The sequence below is a fragment of the Mustela nigripes genome, chromosome 1 (assembly GCF_022355385.1).
Source record: "Mustela nigripes isolate SB6536 chromosome 1, MUSNIG.SB6536, whole genome shotgun sequence".
Classification (NCBI taxonomy): Eukaryota; Metazoa; Chordata; class Mammalia; order Carnivora; family Mustelidae; genus Mustela; species Mustela nigripes.
This window is the reverse complement of record NC_081557.1, coordinates 84,652,199-84,669,084: the sequence shown is the minus strand read 5'-3', so window position 1 is coordinate 84,669,084 and position 16,886 is coordinate 84,652,199. Positions and strand designations below refer to the sequence as shown.

Genomic DNA, 16,886 nt, shown 5'->3' with positions numbered 1-16,886 from the left:
GTTTACATATAAATCCTAGGTTGGCCCTTTACTTCAGGGCTTCTATTCTGAATGCTTCATTCCCTTCTTTGATCTTAATTATTTCCACTGATCCTCTTCCTCTAAGGGAAGGGAAGGAAGGTTTCCGCAGGCTCAAGGTTGGGGGGTGGTTTATTTTGGCTTGGGGCTGGATGTTGGACCAGGGAGAAGAGGTGAACAACTCCTAGCCCACTTAACTGGAAGAGTCAGGAGGCCTGGACATTTACTCTACTAATGACCTTGAGTGAGTCGCTTGACACACGGGCTTCGCGCCCCACAAATAGGAGGTTGCTCTAAGCAGCTTCTCGTGGTAAAAATCTGATCCTATAGGTGGTCCTAGCACTAGCAGTTCTAAACACAGAGGTAAAGGAAAATAGGAAGTGAAAAGTAAAGAACTGGTAAGTGAGATATAAGAGCCTGGGAATAGAAAAGAAAAAGTTCTAGGCGAGACTTAATGTGGATACCAAGAAATTGCCATTCCTGGGCTAAAAATGGATTGGTGGGGATGGAGATTAAAAGGCTTTATTTCTATTCATTTTTAGAATTTTAATCTCAACCATCACTTCGCCGTCAGAGTGCACACCTACTGCAGCCGAACTGTATGGCGGCGTGTCCTGTTCTTCATGATCTTGACTTAAGCCTGTCGTTGCATAGTTCCCTTCGGTTTCAGAAAATCTCCACCCAGATAAAGGTGATCTCTGTATTTTGTTCTCCTGTTAGACTTCCTAGGGTTTTAGAAGGACATGTAATTGCAGAAGTAAACCGGCAGTGCAACGAACAGGACGAAGGCTCGGGGCAGGACTAAATGAGGAAGGCGGTCCGGGAAGCGCGCGGCGCGGTCCTGGGCGTCCTTGGACGCGGCGTGGGAAGGGCGGGGTCGGAACATGGACTGCATTTCCCAGGCTCCGCCGCCCCTCCTCGCCCCGCCCCCTCCGCCGCTGCGATCCCGCCCCCTCCACCCCACCCAGGGCTGCGCGGCGCGCCTCTGCTCGGCTCCTCTCGGCTCGGCTCCCGCCCGACTTCCCAGCGGCCCCGTGCGGCCCGGGCATGCCCAGTGCGGGCGCAGCGGCCCCGGCCCTGGGAGCGCCCGGGCGGGAGCTGGCGGCCGGGCGCGGAGGGTCTGAGAGGAGCCCACTGGGTCCGCGGTGGGCGAGGGGGCCGGTCGGGCCGGAGCCGCGGCGGCGGAGCGGCCGGGTAGGTGCAGACTGGCCGAACCAAGGCCACTGGCGCCGCGCAGCCGGCGCGCGGCTGGGGCCCTGCGAGGCAGGGGCGGCGAGGGCGTGCGAGGGAAGGGAGGGCCCGAGCGCGGGAGTGCGTGGTTCTAGGCAGGGTCCTCGGGAGGGCACCCCTAGCAGGAATGTTCTGGCCCGATTCGGGCCAGGCCAGGCCGCGGGACGCAGTCCGCTGCCCCAGGTGCGGCGCGTCTATGTTTAGCTCTGCGTGTGACCGGAGGTAAGCGTGCTCAGTACCTCGTGCACGGCTGGGTTGCGAGGGGAGACTGTGTTTCCGGTCGAAATTGGCAAGGAGCTACCGCGGAGACGGGTCCCAGCTGACCGGTGGACTTGAAGCAGTCCGTGAAGCCCTCGAGAGAAGCGAGGATGCTCAGCCTTTCTGCACCTGGTGTGGGCTAGAACAGCTTCCTGCTTTCCGGTCTTGGATTGGGTGGCTTAGAAATGAAAGGACAGGATTGTGCCTCAAGATTCTTCAGGAGTTCTGGTGACTATTAGGGATCTAAAGGCCACCTGTATCTCCAGGTTCAAGAGAAGTTGTCCATGGGGTGCTCGGGTTAAACAAACTCATTGCAAAGCTTGAGTAAGAAGTAGTCCCGACTGAGGGTTAGAACCACCAGGGTTTTTGAAGTTCGCAGTAGCCATTCATTTGCTGTCATCTTGGGCAAGCATTTAACTTCGGAGACTCAGTTCCTCCATCTGTAAAGTGCTGAGAACTAGATGCATCTTATTTCCTTCCAGCTCAATAGTAAAGTTCCCCCTGTGTGGTCTTAAATGGTGGCAAGTCCTATTTTTCTCCATGCCTCAGCTCTTTGTCAAACCGGGCAATTCACCAAGTATCCGTGAAGGAAGGCTGCTAGGGTCTCTATAGAATTGAAGTGACTTGTCCTTATACCGCCCCTTTAGGTCAGTAGGTAATCTGTCCCTTGTACGTTGGGAAGCCAGGTGTCAGTGGCCACGGTTCCGATAACACAGCTGTTCTCCTTGACTAGAGCTGTGAACGACTTGTCAGGGTCCTGTGAGAAATCCAGACCGAGTGACTGGCTTCCTCCAACTCCCAAGATAGCTCAGTCTTTAGTGGGATTGGGTTTATATAGAGGTTACTATTTTTCAGTTTTAACATCTTCTATTCAAAAGACCTGTGAAGAATTTTAAATCCTTAATTTACAGAGGAGGCAGTAGCTGGTTAAGAGTGAATCCATGATAATCTTCAGAAACTAGTATGGTGTATTGAGTAGTTACTAGTCACCTGATAGTGAGTTACCCTGTCACCTTGAGGCGTTTTTAAGTGGGAGTATTCACAGAAGTTTCTGAACCCTAGAAACTTCTGTATCTGAAGTAATGAGTTTTGACCTTAGGAGCAGATGGTACATACAGTGTTATGCAAGTTGCTTTCCTACTGCTTTAGTCCCTGCTCTTCTGGTTCTGGGTGGCAGTAGTCCAGTTGGGTCAAGGTACAGTTTGAAGTGGTTAAATGTGTGAGGGAAAAGGTGCTTATGTTTTGAAATTGGGAGTTTTATACAAGATGCTTGTGAAACTCTGTCATAATATTTGGAGCTGGGTTTTTTGTTTACGTGAGAATTACTTGAAATGAGAAAGCTATAGTGTTTCAAGGAATGTTTATACACAAACTTTTTGGACCTAGTTTATATTCCATTGTTTTTGTATGCTTATTAAAATTGTGTGTGTGTGTATGTATGTATATATATATATATATATATATATATATACACACACATATATATATGTATATATTTGTGTGTATGTATGTATATATATATATATATATATATATATACACACACATATATATATGTATATATTTAAAGTTGGAAAACATGGGGAGGCCTATCTGATAGTCTAGGTGGGGTGGTTTCACATTGTACCTTAAGCTTACTTGTGTGCCAGAGGGCCCTGTGTGTGAAGTGCATATTTAGTAATTTTTGCCAGAACTTTTGTCTTGCTCTTATATTTTCATTCAGGCGTTTGAGGTTCTACATCAAGTATAACTACCGCTTACGAGGATACTGAGATGTAATTATCACTCATTTCCAAATCCTCAGCTATTTGGAATGTGTAGGAGGGATAGTTAGGGACATCAGGCCCAGAGAGCAGACTCTTGGTTCAAGAGCACATTTACCCCCACGTAAAAGTGAGGGTGGGAAGTGACTTAAAAATTGTATTGCTTTCAGGTTTCAACAGTTATAGCTATACTTTCACTTAATTCCCTGGGTTAGTATCTGTGGAAGTGCCCAAATCTGTGCTCCCCGTAGAGATGTAAGTATGTGGAAAAGGTCCTTTTGTAGACATGTACATGAAGTAACTTACCTGTGATATACCTATTTGTTGCCCCATTGTGCTCCATCTGTTTCCAGGTCCTTCATGATGAAAGATTCTGAGATGCTTCTCTCTCCTCTGTGTAGCTGGTAGTTGGGGTGGTGAAGAGATGGCTGACAGTGTCAAAACCTTTCTCCAGGACCTTGCCAGGGTGAGTACCTCAATGTATCATCTCTTGATCTTTTTGTTGCAGTATCTGACTAGGAAATCTTTAGGTTTTGGGGGGGGGGGTTGTTAACATTTGTTGGGTCCCTCACCTACAGGTTTTCATTCTCATCCACACTACACAGGAGATTAAGTATTTATCTTACGTCTTCCAGAAGCTTGGGAAAGCTATCTAGTGAGTGTCTCTAGTATCGGAACCTTGGTTAGTTTGACTCCAGAGCCTTTTTTCAAAATGCTTTCTATTTTGGAATAATTTGAGACTTAGAGAAAAGTTGCAGAATAGTTCAAAAGTGTTCCCCTATATCCTTCACCAGCATTATTTTATGTAACTGTGGTCCACTAGTCAAAATTAATAAGTGAACATTGATAGACTACTATTACCTGAACTACTTTACTCCTGTTTATATTACAGAACCTACTTTCCCTCCATTCTATGTGGTGCAAATGATGATGCACTATGAAAATGTCCCATAAAGATCTATTTAGGACTTAGTAACCCAAATTAACCAATAGCAGAAAATTCCGTCATAGTGGGTGTCTTAGGCTTACGGCCTAGTTGTAGCCTCTGTAGCTGTATCCTGGGAGCAGGGGGATCCTTTCTCAATGGGAATGCTCAAAAGTTTTTACTTTCAAATAAAAGAGGGGGAATTGAAGGACTATCTTAGAAGGGTCAAAAACACTTCGTGCAATGAAATCTACTTTTTAATTTAATTTAATTTTTTAAAATATTTTATTTATTTATTTGACAGACAGATCACAAGTAGGCAGAGGCAGGTGGGGCGGGGGGGAAGCAGGCTCCCCACTAAGCAGAGAGCCCGATGTGGGGCTCGATCCTAGAACCCTGGGATCATGACCTGAGCTGAAGGCAGAGGCTTGAACCCACCAAGCCACACAGGCACCCCTTTATTTTATTTTTTTGAGTTTTATTTATTTGAGAGACAGTGAGGGAATATGAGCGGGGGAGGGGCAGAGGGAGAACCAGACCCCCTCTGTTGAGCAGGGAGCCTGATGTGGGGGCTTGATCCCAGGACCCCGGCATCATGACCTGAGCCAAAGACAGATGCTTAACCAGCTGAGCCACCCAGCTGCTCCGAGATGTACTTTCAATACCTTTACCTCATCTTGCCATTCTATTTTTTTTTTTTTTTTTTTTAAAGATTTTATTTATTTATTTGACAGACAGAGATCACAAGTAGGCCGGGAGGGAGAGAGGGGGGGGGGGGGGGGGGGAAGCAGGCTTCCTGCGGAGCAGAGAGCCCGATGCGGGGCTCGATCCCAGGACCCTGAGATCATGACCTGAGCCGAGGGCAGCAGCCCAAACCATAGAGCCACCCAGGCGCCCCTCATCTTGCCATTCTGATGCTACAAAATTTCAACCCTGGATCAGTTCTACTATGTGCTGTTAATGTTAGTCTGCCCTAGTAGACTGTAAGCATCTTAGAGGTGGGGATCCTGTCATCATCCTAGCACATGTCAGGCCCTCAGCCATTTGACCTTCACTCCCTTAAATATTTAAACAATTTGTGGAAGATTTAGAAGTTCAAAGCAAAACAAAACTCTGCTTGTAGCTAAAAAGATCAGGTGCACACTGTGCCAATTTATGCTGTCCGTAGTTGGTTTGTCCCCACTTGGCCCTTTCTCATTTTCCTGTATCCTGGTGGTTAGCTTCAAAATTTGTAGTAGCTGGTAATAGGTAAAAATGCCATTCTTGAGTCCAGATTGGCCTTCACATCCAGAATGTCTTTTTCCCACCTACTCTCTTTGAGACTGAATATCCCAGTGCCACCGGTCTACTTTGGACATAAATCTGTTGTGGCACATACTTGAAACAATTTTTGTTGTTGTTTGGTTGTATACTTTTCCTGGTCGGTTACACGTTCCTCGAGCATTTTCGTATGACTGGTATCTAGCTCGTTGAGGATGCCTAATATGTGAGTGGAGGGATGGATGAAAGTAGTTTTTGGAACTGGTTGATAGGCAGTTCTGGGGTTTGTAGCACTAACTTTTCCACTGGCGGGGAAGTGCCTCTGTCACTGTCTTTATAGACTTAATCCTCTCTCTCTCCATAGAGTCTTTTTTTTTTTTTAAGATTTTATTTATTTATTTGACAGACAGAGATCACAAGTAGGCAGAGAGGCAGGCAGAGAGAGAGGAGGAAGCAGGCTCCCCGCTGAGCAGAGAGCCTGATGTGGGGTTCGATCCCAGGATCCTGGGGTCACGACCCGAGCCGAAAGCAGACGCTTAAGCACTGAGCCACCCAGGTGCCCATCTTTTTTTTTTTTTAAAGATTTTATTTATTTATTAGAGAGAGAAATCACAAGCAGGCAGAGAGGCAGGCAGAGAGAGAGAGGGGGAAGCAGGCTCCCTGCTGAGCAGAGAGCCCGATGTAGGATTTGATCCCAGGACTCTGAGATCATGACCTGAGCTGCTTAACCCACTGAACCACCCAGGCGCCCCCCAAGAGTCTTTAAGGACATTCTTTCCTCCAGCACTACTACCATGTTGTTTCTGTCTTACGTGGCATGCTCTCATCCTCCAGCTGTTTACATCTTACAATGATGATTTCTTTGTCTTTCCCCAATTGTGGTCCAGCCCCTGGTCCTTTATAGAAACCAGTATTTAATTTGTCCTTGTATCCCTGGAGTTTAGTGCAGGGTATAGGGCACACTAGAGGTATTTAATTAATACGGAAAGAGTAGAGCAGAGGGCAGTAACCAGACTTTTCATAGTGTTAAGTGTGGAAGGATTTGAAAACCACTGTTTTGTTCCCATGTTATTGAGGCTTGGTTTGGGCAAGAATTGTAAATGGGTACTGAATCTCAGAGAGAGAAACTTAAATGAGCAGGATATTTGCTGGTTGCAGTGGTGTCTGCCGCAGAAGGCCTACTAGTTGCAAGAGGAGAAATTTGCATCATACAATGGGGAAGCTGGATAGCACCTTTACTGCGTATATAAAGTAACAACGCCAGCAAAGGCAGACAGATGCCTTACTGTGCATCTAATATTTAGAAGGACACCTCAGCCCGTCTGTGATAGTCCTGCCAAAAATGGGTAGCCTGGGTCTAATTATGAGAAAATGGAAATTGAGGGAACCATGAAATAAGTAGCCTCTATACTTGAAGAAGAAAGATAGGCTGAAGAGATGTGTCTAATTAAAGGAGGCTAAGAAGATATGACAGTAAATGTGGCATGTGATTCTGAACTGATTTCTGACATATGCAGAGTAAACATGCTATAGAGGGCATTGTCAGGTCAAATGGAGAAACTGGAATATGGACTGGGGATTTAAAGTATTTCAGTATTAAATTTCTGGAATCAGTAACTTGTGGTTATAGAAAAGAATATCCCTCTAGGAATACACATTCTGGAGATGCCTGGGTGGCTCAGTTGGTTAAGCACCTGCCTTCGGCTCAGGTCATGATCACAGGGTCATGGGGTCGAGTCCCGCATTAGGGTCCCTGTTCATCTGGGAGCCTGTTTCTCCCTCTCCCACTGCCACTGCCCTTGTTTGTGATCTCTCTCTGTCAAATAAATAAAATCTTTAAAAAAAAAAATACACCTTTTCATATGGGGAAAATGTGTGTGTGTATGTCAATAAATTAATTTTCCACATTTATTATTAATTGGTAAATCTGGAGAAAGGATATTTGGAAGTTCTAGTCTTACAACTGCTGTAAATTTTGAATTACATCAAACTATCAAGGCTCCCTTAAGCCACACGGCAAAAATAAGTTCAGTGGTTTCCACTGTTATTTCACTTGAATGTATGTAACTTAGGAAAATCTTCTCTGATCCATAATCCTTCCTCTTTAAAATAATACCCTTGGGCACTTGAGTGGCTCAGTCTTTAACTGTCTGCCTTTGACTCAGATCACTATCCCAGGGTCTTTTTTTTTTTTTAATATTTTATTTATTTATTTGAGAGAGAGACAGAACATGAGCAAGGAGAAGGTCAAAGGGAGAAGCAGACTTCCCATGGAGCTGGGAGCCTGATGTGGGACTCGATCCTGGGACTCCAGGATCATGACCTGAGCCAAAGGCAGTCATCCAACCAACTGAGCCACCCAGGTGCCCCAAGATCCCAGGGTCTTGAGATCGAGCCCCACATCAGGCTCCCTGCTCAGCCAGGCACCTGCTTCTTTCTCACACTCCCCCTGCTTGTATTCCCTCTCTCCCTATATCTCTCTCTCTCTCTCTGTGTCAAATAAATAAAATGTTTGAAAGAAAAATAATACCCTTGTCTATAGGGAATCAAAGACTCCATCTGGGGAATTTGTACCATCTCAAAGCTAGATGCTCGGATTCAGCAAAAGAGAGAAGAACAGCGTCGAAGAAGGGCAAGCAGTGTCCTGGCACAGAGGAGAGCCCAAAGTATAGAAAGGAAGCAAGAGAGGTAAGGAGTGGGGGCTGATATTGGAAAATGTCCGAGGGGGAGGGACTTCAGGAAGTGACTAGTTCTTAGTATAGAATTAGGACCCTGTATAGTCACTTGGAGTTTCAGTACCCCATTATTTGCTCTTTATGTTTTTTTCCCAAAAAATTGTTACAAGAGACTCCCCCCTCTCCCTCCACATTGAGTTAAACTAGGGTCTAGCAGTCATGCTTGCTCAATGTCTTGGCATTTTAAAAAGACAGAATGGTGAATTGAGAACCACAAACAAAAAGTCTGTTTCTTTAGAATTTTTAGCCTTTTCTCATTGAGACTAGGAGAACATTGGAAGAATAACAGGTGCTAGGAGAATAATGGTAATCAACAAAATGTCTAAGGTGGGGAGTGACTGAGGTTATGGAATAGCCTGTGTACCTTACGAGCTGAATACATGTGGTCTTTTCCAGTGAGCCACGTATTGTTAGTAGAATTTTCCAGTGCTGTGCTTGGAATGGTGGAGTATTCTGGGTAAGTTCTTTTCCTTAAATGCCAGGTGCCTTATCTTCAGATTGTTGCTATTATTAATAGTTCTCAACTCCTGTCTTGAAACTGAGACCACTAGCTTTCCTATGGTGATACATGCTGAAGACCATAACTGAGGAGTCTATGCCCCAGTGGTGATTTTATTCCCACACAAAGAACTCTTGTATGTAAATGTCAAGGATAACCCTAAATATGCATGTTTTAATTTATTTATTTTACTTTTTGAGAGAGAACACAAGTGTGGGGCAGAGAGAAAGGTGAGAGAATCTCAAAATTGGCTCCATGACCATTGCGGAGCCCAACACAGGTCTTGATCCCATGACCCTGAAACCATAACCTAAGCCGAAATCAAGAGTCAGACATTTAACTGACTGAGCCACATAGGCCCCTCTACACCTTTATTTTTAGGGTGGCTCAGCCGTTAGGCATCTGCCTTCGGCTCAGGTCATGATCCCAGGATCCTGGGATTGAGCCCCTCATCAGCCTCCCTGCTTGGTGGGAAGCCTGCTTCTCTCTCTCCCACTTCCCCCTCGCTAGTGTTCCTTCTCTCTCTCTGTCTCTTGCTGTCAAATAAATAAATAGATAGGTAAGATAGGTAAGTACCTCTGTCTGGAAAGTAATGACACTGAAACTTGGAGCACTTGTTTTAAGGAAGAGCTTTTAATGTTTACTTGATTACTTCTTTCCTTTAGTTAAGTCTCCTCTTGTTCTATCGAGTGTTTATTCCTGTACTACAGTCGGTGACAGCCCAAATTATTGGTAAGTATAGGCATTGCTGCGTGCCATCTGCCTGGGCTGGGGGTGGGAGGTATATCCCTGTCTCTCTTAGTTGTTGAACCCTTCTGTGTACCAGGAGCTTTAGATGTTTTTAGCTCAAGCCTCTCAACAACCCTTTGAGTGGGTACTGTTACAGAGAGCTTTATTATGGGTGAGGAAATAGAAATTAGTTATTGAGGTTAAACCATTAGTAAGTGGCAGAGCTGGGATAGAAACCCACATAGTTTCCTGCATAGCCTGTGCTGTTGGAGCACTGTGACATCTCGGTCACCATCAGTAAGCCGCACAGATGGCTCCTCTGACTTAGAGCTGCAGCTAAAGACTGGTGTATGTCCGAAAAGGAAAACTACCTGAAGTCGGTATGGTGATGCACTGGCAAGAAACCTAGCTGGGGGGTGAGGGAGGAGAGTCACCACCTAGGGGTTCCATATTTGGTCTTTTTTGTTTTTCATTTCTTCAGTTAAACTGACAACTCTTTTTTTCCCCTTTTTTTCAGGTGATCCATCACTACATGGAGATGTTTGGTCGTGGCTGGAATTCTTCCTTACGTCCATTTTCAGTGCTCTCTGGGTGCTCCCTCTGTTTGTGCTTAGCAAAGTTGTAAATGCCATTTGGTTTCAAGTAGGTCCATGGTGGAATGGAGTCTGGGTCCTGCAGCATGATGGAGTTGATGGGTGGCAGGTTTTAGCTTGTGGTTCGTGGCCGTACATGGAGTACTTTCATAGCCTGAACCTTTCTCGCTGCTGATCTTTGTGCTCTTGTAAAATGGAATTAGGTCTCAGGTCACAAAGCCTCTCATTACCAAATGTCCAGGAGCTTTTTGTCACCTGGCAGATCTCATGGTAAACCTTAGCTTTGGGGATGGTGGTGAAGCCATCTTACTCATGTTTTGATGAGCTACTTTCTCTGTTACAGGATATAGCTGACCTGGCGTTTGAGGTGTCAGGGAGGAAGCCTCACCCATTCCCTAGTGTCAGCAAAATAATTGCTGACATGCTCTTCAACCTTTTGCTGCAGGCTCTTTTCCTCATCCAGGTGAGACTGGCCTTCTGGGTACATGGGCAAGTTTTGAAAAATGGTTCAGTAAAGGGAGCGCCACAAAGCTAGGGTATTGCCTATATGCTGGGGCAGATAAGCTTGATGGGAGGTAATGATTTTTAAATCACTTTTTCACAGAAACAACTGGAAAATTTAGAAATCGTGAAATAATAAGCAATACAAATTTACCTCCTCTTCCCTGCCCACGGGCATTCTCCACTCTCCCGCTGTTGAGAAACTTGAGGCGCATCTGTGAGGCTGTTTATACAGGTGTGGGGGGGTGACTCACAGTGGCAGGTGAAGAGTGTTCGGTCTCTGAAGCTTTGGGATTAAGATTTTCCATATTTGTTCTTTAGGGGATGTTTGTGAGTCTCTTTCCCATCCACCTTGTTGGTCAGCTGGTTAGTCTTCTGCATATGTCCCTTCTCTACTCACTGTACTGCTTTGAATATCGTTGGTTCAATAAAGGTGAGTCTGTGTAAAGAATCTTAGAAGTAGGAGGTCTAGTTTAGAAATGCTGCCAAGCAGTCTTCATGAACTGTTCCAATATTTAGGCCCTTGGTAAACCATCTTTGGAAGGAAGTAGCCTCTTTGGCAAGAGGGAGTTTACACTTGGCTTAGAGGGTTTAACCCATAACTTTGATGCTGGGGGAATATGGCAATGTAACATTACCTTCATGGTGCTTAATGTGATGTAGCTCTACCTGAGTCATATAGTGGCATAAAGGAGCACACATTTTCCTAAATTTGAGAAATTCATTTGGTGTCAGTGCTTTCATATTCTCTGGGAGATATTTTAAAGACTTTGGCATCTTTGTACAGGTATCTGTGGTTGGAAGAGGTTAATTGATTTCTAGAGAATGGCTGCCTTTTTATTTGATACCTTGATTTGTTTGAGACTGATCATGACAGAGCATGCTGTTGTAATTCATAATTCTTAGCAGGTTTGAAATTGTGATTGTTGAATTGAAAAACTTCTCACAGAAGCTTTATCTCGTATTTGGACAATTCTAGTTTACATGTTTAACTGTTCCAAATGACAGACTTGTACCTAAAACTCAAACCTCAAATAATTTGTCTATTGTGTTTAGTCATTTGATAAGAGGAAGTAAGCAATCTTACTAATTAATTTTATTGGCCGTCTTGTTTTAGGAATTGAAATGCACCAGCGGTTGTCAAACATAGAAAGGAATTGGCCTTACTACTTTGGATTTGGCTTGCCCTTGGCTTTCCTCACAGCAATGCAGTCCTCGTACATTATCAGGTAGTTTGGTGAGAGGGACTTGATGGGGACTAGTAAAATACTCAGTGTAGAGAGCATCTTCTGTATGCCTGGTTTTATGGTAGGCATTTTCTGTTCTTATTTGTCCATCAGGTCTGTAGACGTTTTTCTCCTTGACAGATAGTCCAGACATTTGTCAGTTAGCATTAAAATCTTGTCTGCATGATCCTAAATGCCTTATTCTTTTTTTTTTTTAATTTTCTAAAAAGATTTTATTTATTTATTTGACAGATAGAGGTCACAAGTAGGCAGAGAGGCAGGCGGGTGTGGGGGGAAGCAGGCTCCCTGCTGAACAGAGAGCCCGAGACCCTGAGATCATGATCTGAGCCGAAGATAGAGGCTTAATTAATCCACTGAGCCACCCAGGTGCCCCCTAAATGCCTTATTCTTTTATGTTGCCTCCCGGGGCAGAGTTTACCATAGCCAGTGCTTAGGAAAACAACATTTTTTTAAAGATGTGTTTGATAGATTATGGTTTCATCAAGCCATGATGTTAGCTCTGGAGGCAAGGGAACTCTGGGTTTCTAATCTCTTTTCCAAAGTCATGGCTATCATGAAGGTGATTATTTCTCTTCTGTTTACAGTGGCTGCCTCTTCTCTATCCTATTTCCTCTATTCATTATCAGCGCCAATGAAGCAAAGACCCCTGGCAAAGCATAGTAAGTACTAGCCAGTATCCGCTAAAATGTAGTAAGCTGTCTCTCTGTAAAGGATCATGACTATAATCTCACTATTACAGAAATGAGACTTAAAAAAAACATAAATTTTTTACATTGTAGGAAAGTGTTAATATACACTATGATGAGAGAAAAACACTTGGAATATATCCCCTAATTTTTCCCAGGCATATATGCACATACATATATTTTAAAAAATGATGCTGTTATACATATTATTAAAATTCAACAATTCACTGAAGATAGGGCAATGTAAACACTTGTAGTGAAACCCATTTTTATAAGAATGGCCAACTTTTCATAGTAGATCATGTGATCTGGCTGCATGAGTTTATTGATACTGATAGTAAAACAAAGTATTTCTTTCTTTTTTTTAACAAAGTATTTCTTAATATTTATTTGAGCAAGAGCATGAGCTGGGGGGAAGAGGCAAAGGGAGAGGGAGAAGCATATTCCCTTCTGAGCAGGGAGCCCAATATGCGACTTGATCCTAGGACCCTGAGATCATGACCTGAGCCAAAGGCAGATGCTTAACCACCTGGGCCACCCACATGCCCCAAAAGAAAGGTTTTTTTTTTGTTTTTTTTTTTTAAAGATTTTATTTATTTATTTGACAGGGAGAGTTCACAAGTAGGCAGAGAGGCAGGCAGAGAAAAAAGAGGGGAGGAAGCAGGCTCCCTGCTGAGTGGAGAGCCCGATGTGGGATCCATCCCAGGATCCCGAGATCATGACCTGAGCGAAAGGCAAAGGCTTAACCCACTGAGCCACCCAGGCACCCCAAAACAAAGTATTTTAAAATAAATCTTTAGTGGGGTGCTTGGATGGCACAGCCAGGTCAGTGTCTGACTTTTGATTTTGGTTCAGATCATGATCTCAGTGTTGTGAGATCGGGCCTCATGCTGAGCACAGAGCCTTCTGAGATTCCCTTTCCCTTTTCCTCTGACCTTCCCCTGCCATGTGAGCATTCCTTTGTGTATACATGCTCTCTCTCTAGAAACAATAAAAAATTGTAAAAAATGAAGTGAATCTTTAGCAATAATAATAATAGCACTCCTAAAGCTTTGCCATTTTATTTTTTATTTTTTTATTTTTTTAAAGATTTTATTTATTTATTTGAGAGAGAGACAGTGAGAGAGAGCATCAGCAAGGTGAAGGTCAGAGGGAGAAGCAGACTCCCCACGGAGCTGGGAGCCCGATGCGGGACTCGATCCCGGGACTCCGGGATCATGACCCGAGCCGAAGGCAGTTGTCCAACCAACTGAGCCACCCAGGCGTCCCAGCTTTGCCATTTTAAAAAAAGTTTAATCTTTGATCAGTTTTGGTTAAGTCAGTGAGGATACATGTATTAGACATTTCAGATCTATTTCGGGTGTTTACTTGCTCTTGCTACCTACCAGTGCTTAGTGTAATGGCAGTCTCTGGTGTAACTGGCTTTCCCTTGAAACTCTTGAAAATGAAGCACATGTAGTATATGATATCTTAAGACATAGCTTGAGGTTCATAAACAGCTATAGAAAAGTATTTCTATACTGCATGCTGGTGCAGCCACTCTGGAAAACAGTATGGAGGTTCCTCAAAAAGTTGAAAATAGAGCTACCCTATGGCCCAGCAATTGCATTACTGGGTATTTACCCCAAAGATACAAACATAGTGATCTATTTTTGCACCCCAATGTTTACAGCAGCAATGTCCACAATAGAGAAACTATAGAAAGAGCCTAGATATCCATCAGCAGATGAATGGATTAAAGAGGATGTGGTGTATATGTATGTGTGTGTGTGTGTATACACAGGAATATTAAGCAGCCATCAAAAATGAAATCTTGCCATTTGTGGTGACATGGATGGAACTAGAGGATATTAGGCTAAAGCAAAAATAACTAAGTCAGAAAGACAGTTATAATATGATCTCACTGATATGAGGAATTTGAGAAACAAGACAGAGGATCATAGGGGAAGAAAGGAAGAAATGAAAGATTAAACCAGACAGGGATACAAACCATAAGGGACTCTTAATCTCAGGAAACAGACTGAGGGTTGCTGGAGGAGAGGGGGATGGGAGGGATCAGGTGGTGGACATTGGGGAGGGTATGTGCTGTGCTGAGTGCTGTGAATTATGTAAGACTGATGAATCACAGACGCATATCCCAAAACAAATAATACATTATATGTTAATTAAAAAATAATAAAGTACCTCTCTAATCAGAATCAATGTTAATGGAACTTCATTTCCTCTGAGCCTTCATACTTCAAATAGCGATTCCATTGCACTCATAATAGCAGCCAGACCCAGCGCCTTTTTAAGCGGCTGCCTGTTATCCCATGTGTTTAATATTTGTATGGTGCTTCCTTGATCAAATTTCAGTTGTCTCATTTTCCCCTGTGTCATTTTAAATTTAACGTAGTCAAGTACATTGTCAAGTAATTAAAACATTAGGTTTGATCAATTGGGGAGCTAACAGGTCGGGTCTCTTGCCTTTCAGCCTTTTCCAGCTGCGCCTCTTCTCCTTGGTGGTTTTCTTAAGCAACAGACTTTTCCACAAGACCGTCTACCTGCAGTCCGCACTGAGTAGCTCAACGTCTGCAGAGAAATTCCCTTCACCACATCCATCTCCTGCCAAACTGAAGGCTGCTGCAGGCCACTGAGTTGCCTGCCATCCAGAGGGGATGGGTGGGATTGGAAGGAGGCCGTAGGAGCTCTTTTCCTTGTCCCCTCCTCTACCAGGGAAGGCAGGACCCGTTCTGCCAAGGGCCCTCTGCGTATTCCCTTCTCTCTGAGGAATTGGGATTTTTGTCTGGTGCGCTTAAGGCAGAATCTTCCTGACACCAGTGTGTGGATTTTTAACACCGGTGAGTCTGAGCGGACCACAAGTTTTTCTGTAGCTCTTTTCTAGCACTTGCCAGCCCCCGTGCCTGGACTGATTGGAATACTATTTTTGTCCCTGTGCCATTGACCCTTCCAGCTCCCCATCCTGCCTTCCACCACCCTCGGATGAATGGATTTTGTAATCCTAGCTGTCGTATTTTGTGGACCTGTTTTTGTTTGTTGTTTTTCTGTGAAGCACATATATTGGATGTGGGAGGTAAAGGAGTATCTCATTTGCTCCCGAGCACTCCCTTTATAGCCATCACTGTCTGTTGTTTCTTGTAACTCAGGTTAGATTTTGGTCTCTCTTGCTCCACTGCAAAAAAACAAGCCTGAAGAGATGGGACAGGAGGAAAGACCTCACAGCCAGATCTGCTGGGTTTTGAGGAGTGATTTTCTTTCCCCTTGAAGGGGAAAAGGCTTTTTTCACTGGTACATTTAAAGTTCCCCAGCTAAAGGGAGGTACCAGTTCTGGACAAGTGCCACTGCAACACCGAGTGCTCAGAGAACCCGAACTTGGAACTCTGAAGGTCGGAAGTGTACTGTTGGCCACTGCCGGGTCTGTCTGGTATTTCAAAGGAATATTGGGTGCTGCAAATAGGAACTGAAGGGGTAAACTTATTAAACCCATTAAGTCTGCAATTGGTTGGTGTTTTCCTGTCACTTTAAAGAGACTAAATATGAGGGGGGGCAGATGTCAAAACACTTGTCCAATTTTAAAATGTCACAATTAAATGTGAGCTGGTTTCCGACAAGCGTGTAATGGTTGAATTTTAAAAACTCAGCACCCTGTGAAATGTTAAAAAGGTTAAGTGGAACACATGACTTTGGCTTGGACAATTTGATTGTAGTTTTGAGAGATTAGTCCTGAAAAATGTTCCCTGAGGAAGTATGGATTATTTGATTATAATCATATTTACATCTTAGAATAGAATTGGGAATTGTTTTAAAGCCCATATGTATGTCCACTGTGTATTCACGAAGGGAGAGAGAGCTTTCAGGTTTCAGTGTACTGAACATTTGCATGAGGGAAGAGATTAGACATATGGTTAACAGAAACCCACATTTTAGCTGCCTGAAATTTGCATTTGTACCAACTAAGCTGGTTTCAGTTTAGAAGGGTGAGGGGTTAAGTGGATAATAAAGGCCCATGATTTTTTTTTTTTAAAGATTTTATTTGTTTATTTGAGAGAGATCACAAGTAGGCAGAGAGGCAGGCAGGGAGGGAGAGAGAGAGAGGAGGAAGCAGGCTCCCCGCTGAGCAGAGAGCCCAATGCTGGACTCAATCCTAGGACCCTGAGATCATGACCCAAGCCGAAGGCAGAGGCTTAACCCACTGAGCCACCCAGGCACCCCAAAGGCCCCTGATTTTTATCCAGTGCTGTAACTAGCTATAGAAAATGGCTCAGGGCGCCTCGTTGGCTCAGTGGGTTGAAGCCTCTGCCCTCGGCTCCGGTCATGATCTCCGGGTCCTGGGATCGAGCCCCGAATCGGGGGTCTCTGCTCAGTGGGGAGCCTGCTTCCCCCTCTGTCTCTCTGCCTGCCTCTCTGCCTACTTGTAATCTCTGTCTCTCAAATACATTAAA

The 16,886-nt window shown here is 44.3% G+C and overlaps 1 protein-coding gene across 1 annotated transcript; it reads left to right on the top strand.

The window, feature by feature from the left end:
• Positions 1–1,059: 1,059 nt before the first annotated feature.
• Positions 1,060–16,055, top strand: EI24 (EI24 autophagy associated transmembrane protein). The gene is made up of 11 exons (XM_059414339.1): positions 1,060–1,212; positions 3,623–3,735; positions 7,997–8,142; positions 8,586–8,646; positions 9,354–9,420; positions 9,935–10,059; positions 10,354–10,473; positions 10,833–10,944; positions 11,629–11,740; positions 12,343–12,417; positions 14,918–16,055. The coding sequence occupies exons 2-11, from the start codon at positions 3,694–3,696 to the stop codon at positions 15,078–15,080; spliced, it is 1,023 nt and encodes a 340-aa protein (XP_059270322.1). The 5' UTR covers positions 1,060–1,212; positions 3,623–3,693; the 3' UTR covers positions 15,081–16,055.
• The last annotated feature ends 831 nt before the right edge of the window (positions 16,056–16,886 follow it).